Raw genomic sequence first — 10,091 nt, forward strand, 5'->3', positions numbered from 1 at the left:
CCCCCCCCCCCGCGGGCAGGGCCGGGGGCACCGGGGCGCTGGCACCGGGCACCGCTCCCCCCGCCGCTCGCGGGCTCAGGCTCCGACTAGGATCCGGGTCGGATCAGCTAAAAGGGAGCTATTTTAGGATGGGCTCAGGTTGTAAAATTAGTTGGGCAAAGGGGGAGACGGAGGTGCAGAGACGGGGAGACACACGGGAGAGACGGAGTGGGGGAGAGAGACACACAGAGACAATGCAGACACGGAGAGAGACACGGAGGCAGAGACAGGGAGAGACAGACCGAGAGGGAGGAGAAACAGAGAGCCGGGGAGCGGGAGATGGAGATGGGCAGAGACGCGAGGTGGTGGTGTGCTTAGGGGAGACTGAGCCAGAGGGCCCGGGGCGCTGGTCCTGTGTGGGCATTCAGGGTCCTCCCGGGGGAGGGCTCAGCCGGAGACCGCAGACCAGGCTGGGTCTGCAAGGAGCTCTGGGGAATTACCCTCAGGCTGCAGGGAGCCTGACAGGGGGTGCCGGGGCTCCCCTCCTGGGAGAATACGCAGGAGCACAGCAGGGGAGGGGAGCCCCCTGCATGTGGGCCACTCCATCCCCACCCTACCCCCAGGGAGGGGGCTCTCGGGTTCTTTCTGCCTATCTCTGTCTCCTGTCTCCCAGTCGCTGGCCCAGGGCAAACCTCAGGTAGAGCTCAGTGCCGCGTCCACCAGGAGCCCACCTGGCTGATCCTTGCCCTGCTTGGGAGAGCCGAGCCAGGCCCCGTGAGCACACACGCTCGCACCAGGGCTCGGGTTCTCACCGCCACCGCCTCTCGGCAGCAACGTGGATGGAGGCCTGTCTCCCGAGGAGTCCTGATGGGGGAATTCCAGGGCTCGGTGACAAAAGGCGGCCTTCCAACCTCCTCCCCTGGAACAGCCTCCCTGGCTCAGCCCCCCTGTGCGGCTCTCTCGGGAGCTGGCAAGCGCAAGAAGGGCAGAGGGGGCGGGGGCACCCACAGCCACCCAGGCCACCCCGCAAGCCCAGAGACTGGGAGGCCCAAGGTCACGCGGCAACCCTCACTAGAACCCTAGCTGTACACAGGGAGCCTCAGGACGGCTGGGAGGCAGAGGTGGGGCAGCAATGACAGCTTCCGGAGGCCCCCCAAAGTTGTTCAGAAGGGGAAACTGAGGCCTGGACAGGGGCAGGGACTTGCCCAAGGTCACTCAGGGGATCATGGGTAGGACGAGCCCTGAGACCCCCTCAGCACCCGCCTTCTTCGCTGGCGGGAGCCAGGAACTCCCCAGCGCAGCAGGAAAGATTCGAGGGGGACCCCAAGATCCTGAATAGCACACCCTCCCCACAGAGGCTGGCCATCCAGGGGCCCAAGCTAGGCATCCACGTGCTCCCCATAAGGGAGAGAGGAGGGAGACCGACCACCCAGACTCCCACTGGACTCCCACCTCCCAGAGTCCTGCACTTTGCAAACTGGAGGCCACACTGCCCCCTCTCTCCAGAACCTGCCTTAGTCCTCAGGAGAAACTGAGGCCGCAACCCCACTGGCCCAAAGACACATGAAGACATGGGGGGAGCTGGAAGTAGACCAGCCTGAGGGGAGGGTGTCCCAGAAGGAGCTGGAGAAGGAAAGGTGCGGCCTGGGACAGGGGCAGCCGCCCCCTCCCCACACCCCCTTGCCAGTTGCACAAGGGCTCAGCCCGGGGCAGTCTGGGAGCCTGGCCAGGGGTGAGAGGCTACGGGAGGGGGGCAGGGGCAGGTGCCGGGCTGGCGAGGGCTTCCGCAGCGCCGCAGTGCCCGGGCCAGACCCCGGAACGCCCGGCCTCCCGGCTCCTCCCGGCGGCGGCGGCGGCGCAATAATCCGGAATCGATGCGGCGAAAATATCAGATTGGTGTCGGGGGGCGGGGGGTGGGGGCGCGGGAGACCAAGCCTGGATGTCAGCGCGCCCCCTCCCCCCGCTGCTGGCGCCTCCAACTCCCCGCGCCCCCTCCCCCTCTACGCACACGTGGGCCAATAATGGGGGGAAAGGCGTCCCCGGGCTGGGGTGGCGGGGCACAACCTTGGCGGGGGCCGGTGGGGGGGTGCTGTCTGGGGAGCACATCCGAGGGATCCTTTCCTTAACAGTGCCGAGGGGCCCAGCCAGGACCCCCGATTCCTCCTAGAGGCAGGCCGGGTCCGGGCGGGGGGTCACGCAGAGGCCCGCCTTCGGCTGGGGGGGGCCCCAGACTTTCCCGCGTGGGGTGGGGGCTAGCGTCCCACCAGCCTGCACCCGTAGTCCCGCGTCCGCGGGAGTCCCGAGGGAGGGTCGGGGCGGGGGTCCCCAGCCCAGCCCATCCCCCACCGGCCCCTAGCCCGCGGCGGGGGCACCCCAGCCGGGCGGCGGGAGGGACGCGCGCCTTTCCCGTCCCGCCTCCTCGGGCTTCCCGACTACCGGGCCGGGCGGCCGGGGGCGCGGGGGGCGCGGGCCGGGCGAGGGGCGTACCTGGGTCAGGCAGAGCGGGGACGAATACATCCCGGGCGCGGCGGGAGGCGCAGGGCCGGCCGGAGCGGGCGCGCTGAACTTACTGAGTCATTTTTCCAAACCCCCCCCCGCGGCCGCGGCCGGCGCGCTCCTCGCCGCCTCCTCCCTCGGTCTCCCTCCTCCCTCCCTCCCGCGCTCGCTCTCTCTCCCTCTCTCTTCCTTTCCTGTCCCCCCTCCCTCTCTCCTCCTCCGTCTCTGTCTCTCCGTGTCTCTGTCTCTCCTCCCTCTGGCAGCCTCCCCTTTTCCTCCCCCCAATTTCCCTCCCCTCCCACCCGAACCTCCCACTTCTCAACATCCAACTTTCAAAGAAACGAGGGAAAAAGAGCGCGAGCGGGGAAGGAAAGCCTCCCCCCCCATGCCCCATGAACCCCCATCATAGCTATTATTACGAATTACGAGCCGCCCTGGTCCCTGGCACCGGACGGGGACCAACCGGCCGCGCAGAGCCCGGTCGCCGCGGGTCCCCCAGGACAGCCCACCCGAGTCAAGTGGGGTGCTGGGCTGTTGCTGGACATTTTGGGGCTGGAGATGGATTTTTAAGACCCCCCCAACCCTCCCCGCGCTGGCCGGGAAGTTGGAGAAAAGAGCCAAGTTGGGGGGGGGGGGAGGGAAAGAATGAAGAAGTGACGTGTGCAGAGGCCCGGCGCCAGCCCGCGTCTTTCCCCTTAAAGATGTACGACCCGGGGTGCAGGGCAGGAGCGGGGGTCCCACGGCATCCTCTCCCCCTGCTCCCCCCGAGAGCCAGACATGGGCTGCAGTTCCCCCGGCACACGATTTGGCTCCAAGTGCACTCCTCCCCCACCCCACCAGCCCCAAATGTCCCAACTAACCCGAAAGCCTCCAAGAATCTGCTCTCACCTCTTCAGTGAGCACCAAACTGGAACTGGGTGTGTGTGGGGGGGGTTGTTTTGGCATCCCCCATTACTCTCCCCAACATCCCAGGAGAATGTGTCCAAAACCTCAGGCTGGCCAGATAAACCCTTGCAGCCTCTTCCCTGGTTGCCCTGGAATTCCTACTGACCCCAGCAGTGTGCCCATTTCATGGATCTGGAAACTGAGGCACAGTCAGTGGCTTGCAGCCAGGCCACCTGGCCCTGGAACCCACCTTCCTGAAGCTCCATTGTTCTCCCTCTAGAGTAACTGGGCACCGACCTGACCACCCCCAGTCTGAGCCCCCAGGGTCCCTGATGACCAGGACCTCAACCCTTCCCCCTTCACCCCCTGAATCCTCCCAGCCTCACCCCACAGACTAGGGTGATGTGTCCGCTCTGCCCCTTGGTGTTGTCCCCTGTAAAGTGCACTAACAGTGCTCACCCATGGGGTCCATGGGCATAAGGATAATGACACTTAGTCGAGACTTGACCTTCTGTCAAATGTGCACTGAGACATTCTTAGAAAGCCTGCTGATTTTGATTTGTCTCTCCCAGTGTCCTGATGCCAAATGATACCTTCCTGCCAACTTGGGGCAGCTGCCCCATGCCCAGGGTAATGGAAGGTGCCAGGAACCCTGTTATTCTCCCGTGTTACAGGGAGGGAACAGGCTCAGGGTCCCAAGGCTAGACTAGGAGGGAGCAGGGTTCCTACAGAACACATATCCCCTGGGCCACACTGACTCCCCAGGGCATGTGGGTGTCCCTTATTCAAACAGTGCTTAGCACACCATGAGCACTTCACAAATGTTTGAAAATCCCCTTGCGGCTGTCAGGCGGCGGGTGGGGGGTGCATTGAAAACCCCAGTATGAATGGGGAAGGCAGGTGTCTAGGAATCCAAATGCCAACATAACATAAGCAGTATTTTATTATTTTAATATGGCTAGGAACACAAAGAGCACAAAATTCCAAATTCATAGACATTTAAAAGTTACACTTCACTGCAAAGGGTTCTCCCAGCTGGGCCCCCTCATTCCCGCCCTGCCTGCCACCTGAGCTCCTTTCCAAGGTGAAGTCTGGAGAACACAGACTGCCCCTCCCGGAGCCTCAGTCTCCACATCTGTAAAATGGCAACAGTGCTGGGACTGGAGGAGGGTTGGAGATGGGAGTCCTGAGGTGATCTGTGTGAACGCTGTGGACACAGTGCAGAGAGTAGAACCTTCTGCAAATTCCCGAACACCGGTGGACTGTCACATACCTATATATTCTAGTTCGGGAGGGAGGGGCCCTGCCGTGCACATAGTAGGTCCACAGCCAGCCAGCTCGAGAGCAGGGTTGCAGCCTGATCTACGTCTCCTCCAGCAGCAGCGACACTCCTGTGTGCCTCAGCTTCCCCTCGGTGAAAAAGGGCGAGGGTAGCTCCCACCCCCTGGGTTATTATGGGTGAACAGGGACCGGCTGGACTGAGGTTAGTACAGCGCCTTGCCCGGAGCGGTTATCTAACAAAGCAATTGGTGGATTTGGACCTGTTTGTGCAAGGGTCCAGAAGGGGAGGCGGGGCCGTGATTTAGCTCCCGGCACTCTGGAGCACAATTTACCTCATTGGTTAAAAAATTTAAAATGCACTCTCCTTATCATTCATTCTGCCTTCTCTCTAACTGTCCCTGACCCAGACGCACAAGTGTGTTGACCCTCTACCACCAAAGGCACCAATCTGGGAACAAGCCCGTGTCCCTCTGTGGGGGGCCAGCTCAGTAACGCCAGCATGGACACAGGCTGGAATACTACGCAGCTCCATAAAAGAACAAGAGGCTCCCATCTGCAGGGGTCTCCAAGAGACACACGCGGGGGGCGGGGAACAAGCTGGAGACCGGCGCTGCTCTCCCGAGGGTGCTCTGGGTCATTCCCTGCTGGGGCTCAGGGCATCCTGGATGCCGTGGGGGAGGGGTGCTGAGCCCTGACCACCACACATGTCCCCAGACATGGCCCAGTGTCTCCTGGAGCAGAACAGTCCCTGGGTGAGGACCCCCCCCCATAAATGCTGCAAGCAGACTCAAGATCTCATTGGGGATTGTTTTTACAGACTATGCAAGCACCCTCTATTCGACTATGTACCTGTTACATGTGCAAGGGTTCAGACGAAGCTGAATGAAGACAGAGCCTCCCCTGGACTGGGGGTCCCACACAGGGAGGGGTGATGAGGCAGGTAGGTTTTCGGCTGGGATACTCTGGTATCCTCTCTAGATGTTCACGAATGGTTTGTGTCATTAAAAACAAACTTCTCAGAAAGTGAGTGGTATTCACAGGGCAGCTCAGGCAGGGACCACAGGTGTCCGCCCAGTAACTCCAGAGCGACCACCCCGTGGAGAACAGAGCACGCCAGGCCTTGGGAACGCACGCTTGGGACAGTGTCACCCCTCTTCAGCCCTTGTGTGTTCCCATTTTACAGAGGAGAAACTGAGGTTCTAGAAGGGGATGTTAAGGTCTTCGGTCTTGGTAAGTCAAGGTGGGATGGGACACAAGGCTGGCAGACACACACAGCACATAAAACGTGCCACGGAGAGACACACAGACACAGACATACCCGCCACACCACACAGATACTCACGTCACACAAACGCAGACACACACAGTCACACACCCAGTGACACAAACACAGAAATTCACCTGAACGCAGGCACACCCGCAGAGACCTCCCCACACCTGGCCTCAAACATCTGGACAGAAGGGCACTCAGGGACACACGGGCTCACACGGACTCACACAAAGCACGCGCACACACACAGACTAGGACAGACTCAGGAGACACACAGACCCACTCAAGTGCACACACAACCATGACCCAACACACATACACTCCTTCCCAATCACACCCTCACACCCAGACACAACCATACACACCTGCGCTCACACACGCCTCAAGCAGACCCCTCCCAGTATCCCTACTCAGGCAGGCACTGGCACACACGCGTGAGAGGACCACATCCCCGCTCCTCGCCTGTGGCTGTCCCAGGCCTCCCCCCAGAGCCAGGCTCAGTGCTCCCCTGGTCCGGCTGCAGGTGGGGGCGGGTGGGGCGGCTCATCTCTCCACCCTCCCAAGGGCAGGTGCCTGTCTGCGGCTGTGAGTGTCCTCGTGGGTCTGCGTGTGGCCGTGAGCGTGCCTCTGTGTGCATGGTGTTATGTACCCCTGTGTCCTGGGTGTGTCCTTGTGAGTGTTCCCGCTGCACCTGCGACAAGGGGAGAGGCTTGGGGAGGGCAGCCCAGGTGTCCCACTCCACCGGGCGGGCGGTGGTGGGAACGTCTCAGCACCAGCGGCCAGGGCAGGGGAGGGTGAAGACTGGCAGAGGCTGGGAAGTGTACCAGACGCTGCGACCCTGAGGGCTGGGTGCCAATGTATCCCTGTGTCAATGCAGGACTGCCTTTTTCCCTCTCCCAAACAGCCCCCCAAAATGGGATGCAAGTTCAAAGAAAAAAGCAGACTCCGGCCTGGCCTTGGTGCTTTTATATTTAGAAAATTATATAAAGTGCCCTGGCATGGGGGTGGGGGTGCGGCGGGGATTCCCCTGTAGGGGAGAAAACAACACTTTGTGCCCGCCCCGTCTGGCCTCGTAAGGGGGCAAGTGCAGGGAAGCAGGACTGGGGGGGTGGCTTCCAGCATGGGGGTGAGGGGGTTTCCTTGGCCACCCTCCTGAGCCCGACCTGGCCGGCGCGCTTCTGCAACCAGCCATCCCCCGGGACCTCCTCCACCGCGGAGTGGGGGGACCCCCACCGCCCCGCCTCCCTCTGGGGCAGGTCCCCGCGCACGCGCAGCCCCTGGCGGGAGAAGGCGCCGCCACCGTGTGATCGTGTCCCGGCGCCACCTCGCGCCCGATCCTCAAGCCAGGACAACCTGGGGCCCCGCGGATGGGGTACCCCGAGACGGAGGGAAGTGGAGGGGACGGTGTGGGGGGTGAGATGCGGGGGCAGAGTTTTGGCATAGTAGAGGAAACACCCGTCACTCACTCTGCAACCCCGGTTACAGGAAAAAGGGAACTGGGTGGGGGGGGCGAGGGAGAGTGTAGACCCATCCCCAAGAATAGTCACTCGGCGCTAATCACACGCACACAGCGACACCCAACTGTCCCCTGGGACGCAAGCACACGACACAGTTTCCCACTCACCAGCAACCCTCTAACCGCCACACATTCACATGGGGACATCCCACGGGTCACCCAGGGACATCACGGCCCACGGGGACACACAACCTCGCCGCACAGCTTCACAACACCTTCCCACAGGGACGCACGGTAACCCAGACACACACACTGTCCCTTAGCCGCACAATGCTCTAACACACACGCAACACAACACACACAGCCACGTGGATGCGCAGACACACACAGACACATAAAGGAGAGGACTCGACGCCTCGAGACCCACGGACCCATGGCCAGAGACGGGACCACCCAGCCGTACAGACACACGGGCGCATCCCCGGCTTCCAGTGCTGACCCGTTTGGAAGCACAGAAGCCCCCAAACGCACCCCCCGAGTGCCGGGTGTCACCGACGCCCGCAGACTGGACACCGGAACCCTCAAGTGCAGCCACCGACGCTAGCCGGCCTGGGGCGCGCCGGGCCGAGACCTGGTGACCCCTCCCGGCTGGGACCCAGTGCGCGCCGCGGAGGGGCCGGGGTCGGCCCGGGGGCGGGGCTCAGGCATCGCACGGGCAGGCCGGGTGGCGGCCCCCGCGCGGCGCCGAGCGAGCCGCCCGCCCGGCTCCAAGTTCAAGGCGCCCGGCGGCGGCCGCTGCGCGCTCTCCGCCCCTCTCCGCAGCGGCCATTTTCCGCTAGCTGGCGCGCGGCGCTCGCCCGGGCCGGGGCACCCCGCTGGGGCCGCCGCGACCCCCGCCCCGCACGGCCCCCCGGGCGCCCCCTCCTCGGCCCACGCTCCCCCGCGGGCTGCGCGCTCGGGGGTCGTGCGCTCCGGGCCGCGCCCTCCCGCCTCCGGCCGGGCCAGGGAGGAGGCGGGAGCCGGGTCTGGGGGGGACCCTCTCCCGGGAGCCCCGCCCTCCCCGCCAAGTCCGCGGCGCCCGCCAGGGGCCCCCCACTTGGGGTCCCCCGCTGAGCCCCGCGCGCCAGCTCCGCCCCCAGCCGCGGGGGAGGGAGGGAGATCGGCGGGCGGGGGTCCCGCAGCCGCGGGCGGTGGGGGGGGGTCCCCGCCTCGAGCCCCTCCCCTGGGCGGCCCCCGCCCCCTGCCCCCCCCAGACCTTGCAACTTTCGCCGGGAGCCCACGCACCACCCCAAAAACTCCCCGGGCGAAAACGAAAGTGGGGGCGGCGACGTACCATGGCGCTGCTGCGAGGAGGCGAGGCCGGCGCCGGAGCGAGCGCGCTCGGTCCCCGGCGAGGGGGGGCCGGAGGCGGCGGGAGGAGGCGGCGAGGGAGGGCGCGCGGGGGAGGGAGCGAGCGCGCGAGGGAGGGGGCGCGCCGCGCCCGCCCCCCCGGCCCGCAGGACCCTCCCCTCGGCCCGCCCTCCCCCCGGCCCCGCGCGCCGCCCGCGCCTCAGGCCGCTCCGCGCCCCGGCCCCGGCTGCGGCAGCTCAAGCGCACTCCATCAGCTGGCCACGCGCAGTGACCGAAGCAAGCAGCCGCGGCGGGTCGTGGGGCCCAGGTCGCGGGGCTGGCACGAGAGGAAGCGGGTCACGCCCCGCCGCAGCGCGCTCACACACTCACACACACACACACACACACACACGCGCGCAGAGGGCTCAGGGACACTCGCGGCCCGGGCCTTCTGTACTCCGACACGGACACACAAGGCACACCAACGCGCGTAGACCCACACAGTCGCGCTTGCAGCGTGTTACAGACACACACAGCCGGCGGTGTCACCCAGACACACGGGGACCCACGCTCACAGCCGGTGGGGTGTCTCGGACGCACACCTCCTGCAGGATGCCACGAACACAGACTCGCTCAGCCTGCGGGTGTCACCCAGACAGACACTCGGGGACTCACATATTCACAGCCTGTGGGGTGTCACCCAGACAACCACAGCCTCCACGCTGTTACATACACAGACTCACAAGCTTCAGGGTGTCACCTGGACACTCACACAGATTGACAATCCTAGAAAGATACTGCAGACCTCGGACTGACCTGCACACCGACCCCCAGAACCCCTCCCCCAGGCAATCGCGCCAGCCACCAGGGCCCGTGAGTGCAGGTGTTCCGGATACACGCAGTCACAACAAGCACGCATAGCGGGGAGACGGGACAGATGGGGACACAGACAGAGACTCGGACACCGAGGGCGACAGACCTGGGGGGCGGGGGTCCCCTGGGGGTCCCGCAGGGGCTCCAGCGGGGCAGGGGGCGGGGAGCGTGCGCGGCGGCTTCACAGGTGGGGGTGAGCGGGCGCCCCCTCCCCGGGTCAGGATTAATGGTGGTGCCTCTGCAGCGGGGGGAGGGGCGGGGCCGAGGAGGGTCAGCCCCCCGCCCCTGCCGCGCGGGCAGCGGTGAGCTGGGACGCGGTGCCGCAGCGCCCCCCCACCCCTGAGCGCTCTCCCGCAGTCCCCCTCCTCCGGCAGCCGCAGAGCAGGCGCCGCCCCCTTCCCCCCCCTCCCCGGCTCTGCGTCTGGCGCAGCTGGGGGACGACGGGAGGGGTCTTGCCCGAGCCCTGTGGGTGGAGGAGAGTCTGTTATCGTCCTTCTGTCTGGGTTTCCCTCAGCCTGTGAC

General features: G+C 65.0%; 1 protein-coding gene across 5 annotated transcripts in view; it reads right to left on the bottom strand.

Annotated features, from left to right (window-relative positions):
- Positions 1–8,829, bottom strand: part of NFIC (nuclear factor I C) — a 62,519-nt gene extending 53,690 nt beyond the window's left edge. For 2 of the 5 annotated variants that reach the window (XM_040629616.1, XM_040629617.1), the window contains exon 1: positions 2,467–2,615. In XM_040629616.1, the coding sequence (XP_040485550.1) occupies positions 2,467–2,496 (30 nt within the window). In that variant the 5' untranslated portion in view covers positions 2,497–2,615. Of the gene's footprint in view, positions 1–2,466; positions 2,616–8,700 lie in introns of those variants that run through there. The other 3 variants (XM_040629621.1, XM_040629619.1, XM_040629618.1) reach the window with 2 other exon arrangements.
- Between the last annotated feature and the right edge of the window lie 1,262 nt (positions 8,830–10,091).

This window comes from Ursus maritimus, unplaced genomic scaffold (genome assembly GCF_017311325.1).
Source record: "Ursus maritimus isolate PB19 unplaced genomic scaffold, ASM1731132v1 scaffold_14, whole genome shotgun sequence".
In the NCBI taxonomy this organism is placed as follows: Eukaryota; Metazoa; Chordata; class Mammalia; order Carnivora; family Ursidae; genus Ursus; species Ursus maritimus.